Source organism: Lemur catta, chromosome 21 (genome assembly GCF_020740605.2).
Source record: "Lemur catta isolate mLemCat1 chromosome 21, mLemCat1.pri, whole genome shotgun sequence".
Taxonomy (NCBI): domain Eukaryota; kingdom Metazoa; phylum Chordata; class Mammalia; order Primates; family Lemuridae; genus Lemur; species Lemur catta.
This window is the reverse complement of record NC_059148.1, coordinates 28,172,460-28,190,270: the sequence shown is the minus strand read 5'-3', so window position 1 is coordinate 28,190,270 and position 17,811 is coordinate 28,172,460. Positions and strand designations below refer to the sequence as shown.

General features: G+C 51.0%; 1 protein-coding gene across 1 annotated transcript in view; it reads right to left on the bottom strand.

Moving 5' to 3' along the window:
* DNAH10 (dynein axonemal heavy chain 10) overlaps positions 1 to 17,811 on the bottom strand; it is a 101,249-nt gene that overhangs the window by 43,607 nt on the left and 39,831 nt on the right. The window contains exons 31-45 of the mRNA XM_045534988.1: positions 17,001 to 17,270; positions 16,713 to 16,896; positions 15,561 to 15,695; positions 14,763 to 14,915; positions 11,990 to 12,178; positions 10,624 to 10,770; positions 9,750 to 9,941; positions 9,427 to 9,545; positions 7,966 to 8,124; positions 5,705 to 5,840; positions 4,357 to 4,479; positions 3,234 to 3,368; positions 2,716 to 2,932; positions 1,992 to 2,111; positions 548 to 693 (exon numbers count right to left, since the gene is read on the bottom strand). Coding sequence (XP_045390944.1) covers positions 548 to 693; positions 1,992 to 2,111; positions 2,716 to 2,932; positions 3,234 to 3,368; positions 4,357 to 4,479; positions 5,705 to 5,840; positions 7,966 to 8,124; positions 9,427 to 9,545; positions 9,750 to 9,941; positions 10,624 to 10,770; positions 11,990 to 12,178; positions 14,763 to 14,915; positions 15,561 to 15,695; positions 16,713 to 16,896; positions 17,001 to 17,270 — 2,425 coding nt within the window. The remainder of the gene's footprint in view (positions 1 to 547; positions 694 to 1,991; positions 2,112 to 2,715; positions 2,933 to 3,233; positions 3,369 to 4,356; positions 4,480 to 5,704; positions 5,841 to 7,965; positions 8,125 to 9,426; positions 9,546 to 9,749; positions 9,942 to 10,623; positions 10,771 to 11,989; positions 12,179 to 14,762; positions 14,916 to 15,560; positions 15,696 to 16,712; positions 16,897 to 17,000; positions 17,271 to 17,811) is intronic.

Genomic DNA, 17,811 nt, shown 5'->3' with positions numbered 1-17,811 from the left:
TGTTAGAAACCCCAAAATGATGATGCGTCCTGTGACAGCCTCCAGGAGGGTCCCCAGCCATCCTCGCCTCCAGGCAGTCATACCCTGGTGCATGTCCTGCCACACCGCACCAGGGTGGTTCTGGTTCTGCTTCTCTGACCCACAGAAAATAGCAGAAGTGATGGGAGGTGACATCCAAGGAAGGCCTGGTCATGAAAGACATCGTGGCCTCTGCTTTGCTGTCTGTCTTGGACACTTAGGAGGAAGCCAGCTGCCACGTCACGGCCACACAGCGAAGAACTGGGCCTCCAGGCCCCAACCACGGGAAATGCCATCTGGGAGGAGGACCCCCCAGCTCTAGTGAAGCCTCCAGGTGACGACAGCCCTGACCACCAGCTCGACTGCGACCCCGTGAGACAGCCTGGGCTGGAAGCACCCAGCTAAGCCGCTCCCAGATTCCTGACCCCCAGAAACCGTGAGATAATATAGGCGTCTGTTGTACTAAGCTGCTCCGTGCCGGGGCAGTTTGTTACGCAGCAGTAGATAACAAATACTAGTCATGACTTACGTTCGTTTCTTCATTCAGATTCTTGAGGAAGTTCTGGGTAGTGGCTGTCTTAGAAGTGCCAGATTCACCAACAAAAATAACAGGATGCTTAATTTTAACCATCTGTCCCAATATCCAGGTAGTCCGGGTGGTATCCACTGTATGAACTGTTAAAAACGCATTGAGAGTGGGCGATCGCAGGGACTCCAGACAGGGCGAGCATTTGGCAACTTGGGGCTTCACAGAATCTCTCAAATCCCATAAAAAGCGTCAGCACAAGCCCAGATGGGATCCCAAAAAACACAGATATGGGGAAACTTTCTTCTTAGGAGAACCTCCCACCCCAACTATTACTTCAATAGCTTTATTGAGGTATAACTTGCACATCATAACATTCGCCCGTTTTAAGTGTATGATTTGATGAGTTTGATACAGTTCTATGACTGTGATTGTCACCACATCCAGATTTAGAACGCCCAGACTGGCTTCGCTTGTTTGAGACAGAGTCTCATTCTGTCGTCCGGGCTAGAGTGCCATAGTGTCAGCCTAGCTCACAGCAACCTCATATTCCTGGGAGCTCAAGTGATCCTCCTGCCTCAGCCTCCCGAGTAGACGGGACTACAGGTGTCAACCACCATGCCCAGCTAATTTCTTTCTATTTTTGGTAGAGACGGGGTCTTGCTCTTGGTCAGGCTGGTCTCAAACTCCTGACCTCAAGTGATCCTCCTGCCTCAGCCTCTCAGAGTGCTAGGATTACAGGTGTGAGCCACCTTGCCCAGCCCCCAAACTGTTTTTAACATCTGATTCTGGTTTATACTCAGGATGTTAAAAACTTCTCTGTTGCTTACATCTCTCACACCCCTGCCTGCAGGGTTTGGTTTCCTGACCAACACCTTCTCCTGAAGAGAGTGTGAAACCACAAGCCAGGTCTGGCAGTGTTTAATCCTGATGCATTTGCCTCACCCTGTAAGCACAACGGACCAAGATCAGTCCCACGTTTTGCGAAACTATCCAGCACACACTCTGCAGACAGCCCGAGGAGCGCATCTGAAGTGCGGCTCAGTGTGGACACGCCCACCGCACACGGCTTTGCAGGCAGCGCTGTCTCCCAGATCCTGTCTGATTCACTCCCGCGTCATCCCTTCCTCGGGCCCTTCCCGCACGGCCAGCTCTGCAGGCTGAAGGGAGCCCGAGGAGACCGGGGGAAGCAGCGGCTCACCCACCTGTGGGACGGGCCTGCGGGGGAAGAGCCGAGAGGCGCAGCCACCGAGGATGCTCAGAGCCAGCAGGGGACAAAAGGAACCAAAGCTGCCACCCTCGTGGCAGGGCCCAAGGCTCACTCTCCTCAGTCCCCCTCCACCAGGGACTCAGGATGCCACAGAGACCGTGGGGTCTTCCTCACTTCCTCCCAGGACAAGGACCCCATGATCTGAAATCCGGGAACAGGGGCTGGACCGTCACTCACCCAGGATGTCGATGAATTTCCTCTCGTGAGAGTGGACATACTCTGGGACTAACGCGCTCCACGGGATCCACTGACCCCGCGTGCCATCGAAGTGAAAGTCATACAGGGTTGGAAGGTGACCTGCGGTGGATAGTGGCCTGTGTCACTGCGGTCAGAGACTGAGACACGCAGAACCAGTCCTGGCGCGGCGTGCAAGGAACGAACGCCGCTTGTCCGCGGCACAGCCCGACAGCGAGCGCTCCCGTGCTCCTCCCGCACGAGCCAGGCGCTCCGAGCACTGTGAACTAACGCCCCCGCGACTGGACACACACTGAGTGTTCTGAGCTGAGATCCAGGCGAGTGGCAGGCAGCCCCAGCGCCACGTTCTGCAGAAAAGGAAGCACGGGCCCAACCAGGGTGGGGCAGGGCAAGGGCCCGGGGCGGCTGGAATACGCAGAGTTGAAAGAGCTTAAACAGAGCGAAGGAAGCAAGTACCTAAGCTCAGGTGAGAAAAGGCTTAGGCTCATCAAGAAAGGTCACCCAAAGGGGCCAGGGCTTCTGCTATAGCAGTCGACGCACTTGAACTTCTCCGGAGGGTACCACCCGATGCTCTGACCAGAGCATGTTTCTCTACAAAGTCGAAACACGTGGAAAACCCATACAGACAGGAGTACGGAAAAGCAAGTTCACTCCTCTGAAAACCTAGCCAAAAGCACTCAGAGCAAGAAAACGGGACAGTTCCTACCTGGCAATTGCCCGGGTTTGGCCCAGACTCCTTCCGTATCGGCGGTGGGCAAAGAAGCGATGCTCTTAATACATTCGTCAAATCTGACCCTCCCGTCCTCGAGCAGGGCGGCCCCCAGAGAGCAGTACAGGGCCTCCAAGAAGTAGCACTCCAGCAGCTCGAGGTCCTCTATTTCCCCTTCTAGTAGCGAGTCCAGCATCTTGGTTAACTGGGTTACCTGGTTCACAGGAGAATACCTGGGTCAGTCCACACACTCCACCCACACAGAACAGCCCCAGCCATGCACACCGGGATCCCAGAGCAACGGGAACACGTGTCCCGCCATCTTGGTCAGACAGGTGGAGCCCAGTGTCTTGACTTGCACAGGGTCACACACACATGTTACACGTTAGTGTCCCCAACACTAACCCGCAATGTGACAGGTTACCCATCTGGCGTCTTCACCCCCCTTAACAGCCTGGTGCGGGTCTGTCTCAGGGAAGAATTCCTTCTCCCTCACAGCAGCCACCGTCTCTCACCATGTTTAGGTCCGTCTGAGGCACAATCGTCTTCAGCTTCTCTCCCCGTCTCCCATCCACTATCCCTTCCACGATCACGTCCATGAGGTAGGGCACGTATTTCCCGAAGAGACTGTCTAAGTTGCTTTGCTGCAGCTACAAAAGAGCAGGATTCCAAAGCACTTCCTAGGGTTTATTTATTTAAATCAAGTTGGCAGAAAGCTTTTCTTGTGAGGGTCAGAAACATCTTGTGATGAATAAGTTTGGCAGGCGAGGAAACCCTGATGCTAGAGCCTTATATTTGTAGAGATTTGCCCTGTACGATATACCTTCCATTTCATCAGGAAGCATTTCATTTTGCTGCCATAGGGTCTACCCCACCCGGGAGGGAGAACAGGTCCCATGTCACAGAAAAGGGACTGAGCGTCTTTGAGTTCAAGTGACCTAACCACAGCCATCCAGCAAAGTAGCGGGAGGCCCCTCTCCCTATCGAGGCATCGGCGACCACCCGGGATTGCGGGGTCGTCAGACAAGTCCCTCTCCCATAGGACAGTGCCTCGAATGGTCCGATCACGGTTCCCTTGGTCTTCTCTGCAGTAATGATGTCCTAGTTTCCAGTTCACCCTCAGCCTAGCAGCTCTTCTAGAGATGCACCCAGACCACCCATGTCACTTTAAGAATATGGTCATGGTGTCCTGAATGTGATCGAACCACAGCCCACACATGACTGTCGCATCCATCTCTGCTCCTTTAAAAGAAGCCTTATGTTAAGCACACTGTTTTTGTAAATAAAGTTTTACTGGTACACAGCCATGCCCATTTGTGCACATACTGTCTCTGGCTGCTTTCATGTCACAATGGCAGAGCTGAATACTTGCGAAAGAAAGCATACGGCCCACAAAGCCTAAAACATTTATTGTACTACCTACCCCTTTACAGAAAAGTTTGTCAGCCCCTGGTTTAGCTGTGAACTATCTGAAGTTTAATAAGCGTGTCCGCCATGCTTTCATTCGATTTGTGCTCAAGGACGTGGGCAGGTCGAGGGCAAGGTCATGGTCCTCAATTGCAACCATCCCTCGGGGCTACATCATCCAACCGACCACCACCACCAAGAACTTAAGTTCATTTTAGAAATAGTTTTCACCTTGTTTTGTATTTGATTAACCCACTTTTTCCAGTACGGTTCATATTTCAAGTTTTTAGGATCCACATAAACCATCCCACATCGAGAGACAGTTGCAGGGGAGGCATACTGCAAATCTCCAACCTGGAGAAATAAAGAGCATCAATCACATCTACAGCCGTAAACAAGATGAACTAGATATTTAAGGATCTTTTTCTTGTGCAAAGTTTTTACAACTGCACACAACCCAGGTCATATCAAAATTACAGCCTTCCTGAGGTTTTCATTTCAACACCTGGGTTTATGATGGGAAGATTGTGTATCTGTGATGTGACACCTTTTTAAGTTTTCTCTTACTATAAAATTAAAGTGAAAATGAGTATGTTGTAGAGTATGTGACAAAAACAGAAAAATATAAAGAACAAAATAAGTTACTGAAATCCCGCCACCCAGAAACAAATATCAGTTTGGAGTGTTTTCCTTTCAGTCTTTTTTCTTTTTTAAACACAGTTCAGATCAGGTAGTATAAAACTCAGTAAATGCACAGCTAAACCAGCAATGCTAACGAGCCCGTCTCTAGGAAAGAAGACATAGTTCAGTCTGTTAATCAGACAATGATAAGTGCAAATACTCAGGCACTGACAGATCTTGCGGGCCAATCTAGAAATGGCATTAATATCGAGTTAGAGGGAAAGCAAGCCCCAGGCCCACAGCTAGGAGACGAGCCGTCCACACTGCAAGCAGGAGAGGGAGCGCCTTAGAGAATAGCCTCCAGGAACTAAAGGGACTCAACAGAATACTCGATATGACAGAAAGTTTGAAAAAACAAACGAGGATACGATAAAGACAAATGGTGAGAGGGGGTAAAGGAAGGCAGTTACAAACTCCAGACAAAACAGATGGCTCTAAAAGAAAGTGAAGGTAATCACAACGTGCTGCTCGGCTTGGCGGTGACTACTTCTATCTTCGTGATAATGCAAACGCCATTTGCTGTTGACCAGTTTAACAATACACCGTTCTGAGGAGGGGAGGTGGCCAGTGTTATGAGAGATGAGTGATTCCTGTCCTGGCCGTCAGCCCACATGTCATGCATAAACTATAAAATGCACGGAGGGAGAAACAGCACGCCCTGCACGTTACTTGCAGATGCTATGGTAATCCTCAGGAAAAACAACTCAAAAATAAGTAAATTAATCACCCCTGGGATAAAGAGGGAATGCGGGGAATAAAGAACAGAGAGTTGTACTCGTCATAAACTCTCGTGCATTGGTTTTTCACATCATCTATATTTATTACTACTTTAATAAACATTCGGGTTTTTACTCAAAAGAAAGATGCATGTTCAAAAGTATTTTTTGTCACTACTCGCCTCGAAGAGCAGGGCGCAGTGCGCTTGCAGCCGAATGCGCTCGCCGTTGGCCAAGGTCAGCAGCCTGTTGTCGTCCATCACAGAGTTCATGTTCTCCACCCACAGGGCGTCCACGTCACCGTCAAATAAAATGTACCTGCGGCAACCACGGAAGTTTCCAGTTACGGAACCAGGGGTAACCCGCTTGTGCACGCTGAATGTCTCCTCCTGGGGTTTTCTAGGCAGGATCTGAGACACGGCACCCTGCTTGGTCCAGGCATCTGACCCACGGGGGACATAAAAACTGTTAGAGTTAGTTGCCAACATTTAAGAATCAGGGAACTTCGGCCCCAAGGCCTCCGTATTGAAGCTACGCGAGGCTTCAGCTTTGTGGCCAGGATGGGTTCCACCGCCGCAAAGCCCGGCTCCAAAGGATGGGCTCTGTCGCTCTGCTGTGTTGTGATGGTTCCATATGGCTGCTTCCATTTCACTCACTGCTATAAGTAGTTAGAGGTTTTTTGCAGCATTAACATTTCGCTTTATTTTCTTCCAGTATTTTTTTTAACGTTTTATTCTTAAATAATTCCAAACTTGTAGAGTTACCAGAACAGTACAAACAACTGCCATTTGCCCTTCAACCAGATTCCCCAGTTGTTGTTTTTTGCTCTCTCTTGCTCTCTGTCTCCCTGAATTTTTAGAGTCAGTTGCAGACATAATACCCTCTTTTTCTAAATACTTAAGCATGTACATCCTAAGAACAAGCACCTTCTCTTACATAACCACAGCACAATTATGAAATTCAGGAAATTGAACATTGATACAATACTACTATCTGATGCACAGTCCATATTCAAATTTCACCAATTATCCCAATAAAAGACTTCCTTTTATATTCACTGTAAGAAGACAAGATTCAAGCAACTATTCATCCCAGCACTTTGGGAGGCTGAGACAGGAGGATTGCTTGAGGCCAGGAGTTCAAGACCAGCCTGGGCAACATAGTCAGACCCAGTGTCTACAAAATATTTAAAAATTAGTTGGGCATCATGGTGCAGGCTTGTAGTCCCAGCTACTCAGGAGGCTAAGGTGGGAGGGTCACTTGAGCCTAGGACTTTGATGCTGCAGTGAGCTATGATTGTGCCACTCCACTCCAGCCTAGGCGACAGAGTCTCTGAAAAATTAAAATTAAAAAAAATGCTCAAACCATTGGGTGAAGTTTTGATGAGGAATGGGACATTTACATGGTCACAGGGTATCTCCCTACAGACTGCGTATCAACTGCAAAGGGGAAAATGAAATGGCACCTCAACCCGATAACCAAAGTTAAAACCACCAATAATGGTGCAAACCCACATCATCTGCCTCCCATGAGCTGCTGAGACGGGCACAGCATCACTCCTGCGTCATTCCTGCTAGAGGCCCCGCCTGAATCTAATTATGAAGCTTCTGACAATCAAAAGCTGAGACCATTCTATAAAATAGCTGGTGTGGAATCTTCCAGAACACCAAGGTCATAAAGGACAAAGACATCCTGAGGATTTCCTGAAGGATCCCAAAGAGATGACAGCTGAACTCAACGTGAGACCCTAGACTGATCCAGAATCGGGAGAAGTGCTACAAAGAGGTTTTCAAGGCCATTAGTTGGGACTTTAGACTCTTGTTATTTAAGGATTTTATTTATTGCTAATGGGATTTGACTGGAACATCAGATCAGGACGGTTCCTGAGTTTACCAGGAGGTATCACAGGAACAACTAGAAGCTGTCACTGCTGTGCCCACAGAGCACTTCCACGCTTGGCCTCCCCGCCCCGCACAGCACGTGACGGAGTCAGCGCATCGCCGAGCACGCCTGCAGGCGGGGGACAGTCGTGACCCAGGTCCCAGCACTCTGCGCCGCGCTCGGCTGGCCTGCCGTAGGGGGTGGGGACCCGACAGTCTGGCTGCATTTCAGGGCTGAGTCACACAGCCCGGGTCCAAATCCCTGGCCTTGGGGCAAGTTTCTTACCTCCACTAGGCCTCAGTTTCCCCCGTGGGAGCTGGGGACAGTCCTGGTACCTACCACATCACATTGTCAAGGAGGACAAACTAAGATCACACATAAAAAGCACTAAGTTGGTACCTGGCACTTCGTAAGCAGAGACTCCAGGGTGGGACTCTACGTCTGCTGGAGTCCAAACATGGAACTGCGATATACTCGTGCACTCAGTCCTGGCACAGTTTGTCATGTTTGGCTGATTTACATCAGTTAACCCGGGCTCTTTCCTACTTACAAAAATACTCACTTCCGCTCCTTCTTGTCCGTCGGCCTGTTGATCTCCCTGAAGATGCTGGACAGCACCCCATCCGTCCAGTCGCGGGTGGTGGGGTCCAGGATGCCGTAGAGCTCTATGACGCTCACGGCTTTGGGGTTCAGGATGTACAGCTTGGTCGTTATCCCGAGCCTAGATCAAAGGGAGGCGTCAGCCACGGTTCGGGCAAACCACACGCCTCAGCACGTCGGCCCGGGCTGCCCGTGTGAGGAATGAGATGTTCCGGATCCCGTCCAGAATTTAGAACACGGTCCACACGAACTCTCCCCCGGGCTTCCCGTTCGCTGTTCATGGTTTGTACTAAACATAAAGGAACCGCATTTCACCAAAAATGTGGCCCCAACACAAATGAAAACACAGCTTTTCCTGTGAAGGACACCAGGAAGCTCACTTTCACGTGTGTTTCATATTCACATATGTGACACTTGGGTAAATATTCCACAATTAAGGGTGTGTAGGAGACCATACGCATTCGCCTGGGATAACATAACAAGCCTCTGAATCACTGCTGTTCGAGCCCCGTATTCACAGGGCCATATCTGCTCTGTGCTGCCGACATTATAAATCGGGGAGACGGTGGGCTCCCACCACGATGCCCGTACATCCCGCCACGCTAACCACGTGATTAACTCAGCTAGAGAAAACCAAACACACAAACCACATGCTCGACTCTACAGACACACATAGGTCTGCGACAGTTCTGTAAATCATCTGTCAGTGAACTGATGGAATAACGGAATGCAGGACGACTCAGCTTAGCCCACTCAGGGTCATAAAGCCACCACCCACTGACTTTCTCACATGGAACATTTGAAGAACGAAGAAGAAATGACAGTCACTCGTTAGATTGTATAGATCATCTAGAAACGTGAAAGGCACAAAAATAACAAGGCTTGATTTAGAATTTTGCTGGGCTGCCGGCATCCGCCGAAGCGTTTCTGGAATGTAGCCACTGCATAGGGGAGGGTCCGTCCCCTGCAGGCCTCTGCGCTAGTCCACACTGGTAGTGAGGTCGTTTCCTCCTTCCAGCAGAATCGCCCCTGCAGGGCTGGTGATAGCAGAGAGTCTAAGGAAGTGACACTTTCCGGCCACTTGGATACCACTGTGGCATTGCATAGGTATAAAGAAGCAATCTGGACACCAAACGTGACTGCCGTTCATTTCAAAATATCCTATATAAGGTAGTTTGTGAAATTCTCATCTCACAAATCAGCCTAACCGTGTCTGACCCGCCAAAGGGTTGCTCTTCTGCTTTCTAAAACACGTGAACTCACTCAGAATGAAACAAGCAGAGATGCTGGGCTTTAAAGGGTGTTTAGGACATGCTGACCCTCCCAGGAAATCAGAGAGCAAAGTGGGACGTGGTGACGCTGCCACCAAACGTCTCCCGTGAACCCACCCAGCCACCAGGCCCCGCCACGAGGTCGCGCTCACCTGGTCTGGGCCTGACACAGGGTGTTAATGACCACAGACTTGCCCCCTCCCGTGGGCCCCACCACCATCGTGGTGTGCCGGGTCAACATGGTCTCGAACATCTGAACCACTTTGTCCACCTGCGGGACAAACATCGGCAGCTGGGTAAAAACACATCTTTTTTTTTTAAAAAAAAAAAAAAAGTTACAAAAGCAGTTTGGTTGAGATACAGTTCACACAGCAAAGGGTACCGTTTTAAGTGTACAATTCAGTGGTTTCTGGCACAGTTACAGAGCTGTGCGACCGTGGCCACAAGCACTCAGGGCACCCTCGTCCCCCTGCACCTGCACGGGCAGCACCACGTAGCCGCTCTCCTCCAGCACGCGCTCCACGGCGTCGTTGAAGTCGGGGTAGCGGACCCGAGGGCAGTCGAGCCCCGGGAACAGGTCGGAGATCAGGCCCAGGAAAAGGGGGACGTCCTCAAACACGAACTTGGGCAGGTTCATGTCTCGGAGGGCCCTCATCAGCACCACATCCTGGAGGGGCGAGACAGGGGGGTCGCCAAGGGAGTTCCGGCTGGAGCCCTCTTATAAAATGTAAAGTGAAATTTTATACAGTTTAAAAATTGCTACACATAGTTAGTATATACATATATAGTAAATAGAGAAATTATATATACTTTTCACTTTTTATATTAAAATTATATATAAAACTTTTACTAAAAATGAAATTTTATGTAGAATATAAAACTTTATAAAACAGAATTTATACGTAAGATGTAAAATTTCATATTCTTCAAAATTAAAAAATGTTTTAGATATGAACATAAAAATCTAAAATGAAATACATAAAATATACAATTTAAAAGTTAAAATTAAATATAAAACAGTGCAGCCATGGAAACGAGCAAAGCTGCTGCCCACAGCACGGCACTGACTGAGCCTACGCTTTGGAGTAAAATCAGCACAATTGTCCCTCTTGCTTTTGTTGCACTTTGGGAGGCCGAGGCAGGAGGATCACTTGAGCCCAGGAGCTGGAGGCTGCAGTGAGCTGTGATTGCACCACTGCACGCCAGCCTGGGCGACAGAGCAAGACCCCGCCTCAAAAAAAACCCACAGACCTTCCAGCCGAGTACTGACTGCACCCATCACCTTCACCCCAGTACTTATGCACACGATCCAGATGAAACCAGGGAACGTTCCAGCACACGGCCCCTACCTCCTTGAGGTCAGAGGAGCCTCTCTTCAGCTCGCCAGCCATCACCAGCACCGACTTCAGGGCCCTGAGTCCGAAATCGTAGTGGTGCTGCTTGGAGAGCTGCTCCCTGGCCAGCTTGTACAGAACCGTCATCTTCTTCGCCAGCGTCTTTTTGACAGAAAGGGAAAAACATCAAATCAAATGATGCAAAATCAACAGAACATGGTTACACAGATGCAAGAAAATGAGTGCAAAGGTTCCAGGGAAGCTGCTCTATACAAGAGCAAACCTGGTTTCTGACGCTCAGAAATTCCAGGTGGGTCCTTCGTTTTTAACCACGGCAAATTGGGAACGAATTTAAAAGAAACACCTGCCTTACCAGAATTCAATGACTCTCTTACAAACCTGGGGAAGATCTTAACCACCTTGATTTAAAGAACAAAACCTGCCGTAGTAATCACACTCCGAATACATACTTGTCTATTTTGACCTAAGCCCACTATTAAAGGTAGAACTGTTTTGAGGACAAGTCGGCCCCCCGGTCCGCTTCAAGGATTCAAAGCCCGCTGGTCCCCAAGGCAGGCGTGGGAGTCTCAGTCATAAAAAGTCAGAATAAGAGATCTCATCCCACTGACTCAGAGGCCTCACAGTGGGCAGCAGGTGCTTCCAATAAAGCACATATTGCAGGAAAGCAACGTAACAACCCTTTAGGGTAAAAGTGTTCTCTATTGTGTATCAACCTCCTGGAAATATCCATGTGCACACTTTTACAGATATTTTACAGAGGACCAAAGTTATTAAGAATTTTTAAATCACATACTCTCCGTGGTGTTATGCCGAGGGAAAGCCGCCCATCTCACAGGGTTACATGGGGTCTGGTGAGTCCAGACATAGACCCTTCTGGAAGTGCTGCAATTACAGTGACTGGGGAACAGCTGGGGGGCTGGCAGGCGTGAGATGGGAAGGGTGTGACTATTAAGGGGTGATAATAAGGGAGTTTGTGGCAATGGAACAGTTCTGTATCCTGACTGCAGTAATGCTCACTTGGTGCACGTGTGATAAAATGTCACAGAACTGCAGCTCCAGAGAGAGACAGAGAGAGAACGTGAAACCCGGTGAAATCCCAGTACAGCGCGTAGCTGAGTTCATGGCACTCGTGCCAAGCTCATTTCCCTGGTTTTGAGGATAGACCGCGCGGATGTGTCAGGTGCTATCGCGGGGAAAGGGCACGTATGTTACTATTGTTGCAACCTCTCGTGCATCTTCAATTATTCTGAAATTTTAAAAGAACTTAAGTGGTGGGGAGACAAACAAAGCAAAAACATTTAAAGAGCCACGCAGAGCTCACTCACGCGCCCTAAGCGCCCAGCCCGGAGGCGGAGCCCACCTTGGCCCAGAGGAAGCCCTCGGAGAACAGCATGATCTCGCAGATCTGCTGCAGGTCCGGCACGATCACCACCACCGGCCGGAACAGCGCCTTCACCGACTCGGGCAGCTCCGTGCGGCCCGCGTAGCCGGGGTTCATGGTGATGAAGATGCCCATTCGGGAGTCCAGGGCGATCTCCTGCCCTTCAAACTGCAGGACAGGAAGAACGAAAGGAGGGGTCGTGCGTGCGCCCGGCCCACCCCGGGGCAAGGGGCCTTGGGTGAGCCGCGTGGAGATTCATTTTCATGGCACGAGGCGGACGACACCATTTAGCTCCTTTCCTGTCCCAGGTGTTAAACACAGAACGCCCCCACCCCTGCTTGCCGAAGGCCCCGCTGTTTGAGGGGGCGGGACGAGCCTCAGCTAGCCCCAAACTCTGACCTGGACCCAGGGTCTCACACTGGAGAAGTGGCAGAGGCTGGGAAAGCATGAGCCTGGGAGTGGTACGAGGTGCTGTGTGACCCCCACAGGTCACTTACCCTGAGTCCGGAGGTGGCTTTCCTGCACGGCTGTGGCGACTGAACGAGGCAGCACAGGGGACGCCTGGCCCCCACCTCGCACGCGCACACACCGGTTCCCACTCCCCTACTTGTCAGATCTTTCCCACCCCCGTCTCCACCCCGCGTGAGCACCGCGCTTAATGCGATCAACCCTCCCCACATCAATTCCAGCTGCCGCCTTCAGGCCGCCCGTCTTGGTTCCTCCGACTGCTCCAGGGACCAACGACCCGCAGACATCGCTGTACTCTTAGCCTCTGCAGCCACAGCTGGGTCCCGACTGTCTCCCGGTGACCTTCGCTATTTCTCCTCAGTGTCCACCGGACAGGCGAGGACAGGACTTGCTGTTGCTGTGAGGCACAGGCTGCGGAGCCGGCAAGAGGGCAGCCCGGCAGACAGCTGGGGCTCTCCAAAAACCAGGCCACGGTCCTGTCCCCAAGTCCCCACTGAGACCATCCTCACCCTCCTCCGTATCCCGTGAGACCCCGACAGTCCCCCGGGAAAGAGCGGACGCCCCGCTGCTCCCCCGGAAACCTACGTGCATCACAGGTTACATTTCCCTCCCACAGGGGCAGTCAGCTCCGCCCCAAGATAGTTCAGAAGAACTAATTAAAGGGAAATGCATCCAGAATGTTTACTGGGGTCCGGAAAATATTTAACAGTATCCAGTTTACATAATCTCTTGAGAGTGACCCCTGACAACGTCTCTAGAGAAAGCAGGTGGGAAGCCAGGGCCACCAGCTCAAGCTCAATTTTGAATCTGACCCCCTCAATGGGGCTCTGGAGGATGTGTAGGAGTTTTCCAGTAAAGGGAAAGAAAGGACAATTCCAGATGGATGGGGATGAATATGGTGTCACAGGGTATGCTGTGACTGCAGAGGGAGTAGCCTGAGGTGACGGCGTGCAGAGCAGGCAGGGGCAAGGACAGAAGCGGGGCGGGGGGTGGGGCACGTAGGGACCACAGAGGGCCCCAGTGCAGGGAAATAGCCCAGTCACCCTGGTCCTATGTTGTCAAAGAACCCACTTCTGTCTGTGCTACCTAAATTATATAATAAGGTCGTGTTTCTCCAAATTCTGATCCAGCTTAATCTGATGTAATTTAATGCAGACCTCTCAAACTTGAGTCTGCAAACGTTTCCTTGGACAGAGATTGGTGAATTCCTAAAAATACAATTTTGTTTTGTTTTATTTGATTGACTGAGACAGGGTCTTGCTCTGTCACCCAGGCTGGAGCACAGTGGCGTGATCATAGCTCACAGCAACCTCAAACACCTGGGCTCAACCGATCCTCCTGCCTCAGCCTCCTGAGCAGTTGGGACTACAGGTACAGCCACCACACCCAGCTAGTTTTTCTATTTTTTTTTTGTAGAAACAGAGTCTTACTCTTGCTCAGACTGGTCTTGAACTCCTGGTCTCAAGTGATCCTCCTTCCTTGACCTCCCACAGTGCTAGGATGACAGGCGTGAGCCACCATGCCCGGCCCCCCAAAAATTTATTTTCAATTTGCCTTCTCACTTGGTGACATTAAAAATCCTACTCATAATAATGCCATAACTTTATGAAGGCAGAATTTCTTGTTCACTGTGATAATATGATTGAACAGAACATTAACTTTGTGAGTCAGGTCTTCTCAAACTTGGGAAGTCACCAAGAATATGTTTTTACCTTTATAGGGGGGCCCTGCACATCACTCATTTGAGAACACTGTCCCACCTGTCTGTAACTAATAGTTGTATGTCTGGAATTAGTTTGAAGTCCTTGAAGTATTAAAATCTTTAGTCAAATATCTTAAGAATGGAAAAGCAAACACCACAGGTGCGCACTATTGAATCGGAACCGACCAGTGAGCACAGCTGTGCACACAGGGCAGTGGCACTCAGCGGAAAGCAAGGCGGGCGGGCACACTCCAACATAGTGGGTAGCATGAGCACTATTTGGGTGACGGGCACACCTACTGCCAGGACCCAAGCGTTACAAAAACGATCCACGTAACCTCAAACATTGGTACCCCCCCTTAATATTTTGCAATAAAAAATAAAATAAAATCTTTAATCATCAGTGATGATAATTTGGGGAATCCCACCCAACTCAATTGGAAAACAAAAGTCTGACGCACCCTCTCCAGGAAGTCTGGTCTGGAAAGACAGCTGCACACCAGCTGACTGACATTGCAAAGGTCATGGGGCAAGTTTCCACCCTGGGGAGATGATCCGGGCGGGCTTCCCGCTTGTCCTCACCTGGAACGTGGTTAACTGATGGATCAGAGCGTTTCGGATCGTCTGGATCTGAGACGAGATAACTGAGAGCACAGAGGCGTCGATCCGATTAAACTCGTCAAAGCAGCCCCAAGCCCCGCACTGCGCAAGGCCAGAGAAAATCTTCCCCACGGCCTAGAGTGAAAGAAATGTCAGGACAAGGGCGATTTCCACCTTTAAAACTGCAAGCAACACATTTGTGGATACACTTTCTAAACCAAAGCAAACAACGAGATGGTCGGGTTGACAGTGAAGCAGCCAGCCAGCCACCCCCACAGATGGATCCTTCTGGCAAGACTTCCAAGCCCCTCTCATGGCCCAGCTCCCACTAGGGATTTTACAAATTGAGATTTTTGTGTAAAATGCCAGACTTTTGGCTTCTCTTGAAATGCTGTAAAATCTAGCAATGCTGGGACCACTTTCCCAAGTAGTGATAATTAATCAAACTGAGCGGCAACATTCCTTTAGAGCATTGTTCTCCACTTGGCCACAGACCCCACCACTCCCTATTGCCTCTGCCGGCTGCTTTACTCCTTTACATCAGCTACCCGAGCCCCGCAGGCCGGGAGGTCTGGGACTCCTGCTCTGCACGCCGCTGACAAAGCAGAATCTTTACACAGGCACATTTCAGTTCTGGGACTGTGGTGGTCAGAGGGTTTCTACCACATTCTTGCAGCTGTCACCATGTCATAGCGAGGTGAAATGCCTTCCTGCCATGTCCCACCCACTTTACGCTCTCTGCCTACCGAGACAGGACCCGAGGCGACAGCCCGGCCTTACTTTGTAATCCATGCCTTCGCCGCAGTTGGTTACGACGCAGAGCAAGCCCAGAGCTTTCGCCAGGTCCTTGGTGGTCTCGGTTTTGCCGGTGCCCGCTGGGCCGGCAGGGGCACCGCCCAGATGCATGGACAGCGCCTGCGATAAGCCGGAGGCAAACATGTTTTCTGACGCACAGAAGGAAATGGGGGTCACTGCCAAATTCCTTACCGTGACAACAGGTGCAGAGAGTGTGTGTGAGTGAGTGTGTGTGTGTGTGTGTGTGTGTGTGTGTGTGTGTGTGTGTGTAGACCATGTGATCATTAATTCTATGTGTCAACCTGACTGGGCTACAGGATGCCCAGACAGGTGGCCAAACGTTGCTCCTGGGTGTGTCTGTGAGGGTTAGACTGAGTAAGCAGACGGCCCCACCCAGTGTGGCTGGGCCCCGTCCAACCCCTTGGAGACTGACTAGAACACAAGGATGGAGGAAGGCTGGACTGACTGCCCGGCTGCCTGAGCTGGGACATCAGCCTCTACCCTTGGCGCTCCTGGTTCCCCATCAGCCTCTACCCTCGGCGCTCCTGGTTCCCAGGCCTTCGGACCCAGACTGGGGTCTACACCATTGGTTCCACACTATTGGTCAGACCCTCCGACTACAGCACTGGCTTTGCCCGTTCTCCACCTGCAGTCTGGGTCACAGGTGTGGCTCGCACACCTGCCCAAACCCTGCCTGGACAGCCACGTTATCTCATTGCCCTCCGTCCTGGACGGAGACACTCTCTCTATTCCAAGGCTGTTCACTTGGAATCTGGAATAAAAGCCGTCACAAGACGTGCAAAAGCATGGCGTTCTCGGCCCCTGACAGCACCCCCTTTGACATGTCGGCATTCTCCCACTGACCTCTGCCGACCCCCCCATTATATACGGACCAGTGACCCAGGGACTGAGCAGCCCATGCAAACTGTTTGGTGCCCGCCCCGAGGCCAACGCCCCAATGGTCCCCAGTGATGGGCACACTCACATCCCCACCCCAAACGGTGACAATCAGGTTATATTCCGAAGGGAACATCTTTTCCTGATCTCCCTTAACTATGTCAGTCGCCACCATCACACTTGGGGGAAAACGCACAGCCCCAAGGGACGCGGCAGCTGCGAGCGCCGGGCCACGGTCACCTGGGTCAGTGTCAGGTAGATGCGGTCGGTGAGGGGTGTGATGACCAGCCGCCCGTTCAGGCCCATGTACTCGTAGCCGTAGCCGAAGGTCCCCGTGCACTGCCGGATGTTCAGCTCGTCCGGCTCCCGGTCCCAGTAAAACCGCAGCTGACTCTCCCACTCGAACTCCCGCGCTTCCAGAATGCTGGGCGGCGAGAAATGCGGGGTCGGGTAGGGGGACCGTTGAGGGGGACCAGAGAACACCCAAGGGTCCGTTTTGAAACGCGGGTGGCCTCGGAAGACTCTCACCTGCCTCTTATGAAAGAATCCACGATGTCTCTGGCGTGCACGTCGATGATGAGCACGGTGTTGTACTTTTTCCTGTCGTTTCTGCTTAAGCGTGTGGTGATGCGCGTCACCAACTCGTCGATCTGCCGGTGCAGCTTCCTGCCGTAGTTCTTCATGGCCTGCTTTTCCCCTTCCTGCACTCTGCGGAAGACGTCCTCCACCTCCCAGGTCCACCACACCTGGCTGGCGGCCAGCACCACCATGCCCTGGTACAGGAGCATCCAGTCCACTCTGCGGAGGAAACGCACTTTTACAGACTTTGGCCGACCCAAGGATTCGCGCCGGAAACAGGCCCATCAGGGCTTTGTTTCTTTGCCCTGGACTGGGGACGGCAAAGTAAAGGTGTAGGTAAGCAAATGACAAGAAGATTCCTCTGCCTAGACAGTAAAATACCAGGCCAGTGACCGCCTCCAAGGAAATGCCGCAGGCTCCTGACTGCTTAAAAATACTGTAAAACTGTAAAATATTTCCGCACGGGCTTTCAGAATGACTTAGTATTGTGAGCTTATTGTAAAAATGTTCCAACAAAGAATTTCATAGTCTTTGACCACGCCCTTGTTGTAACTTCCTGAGTCTAACCCACCACTTCCGTTATCGCCAGACCTGATCAATTATAGACAAACACAGGAGACGAAGGAGTTGTGACTGGTGCTTCTCCCAAAATGCTTTCTGTGATAGAAGTCACTCTTCACCTTGCTTTTCTCATTTAATAATCCGTATGGACGTGCCTCTAGGTGAGTGCACACAGGGCCAGCCCAGTCTTCATAAAAGC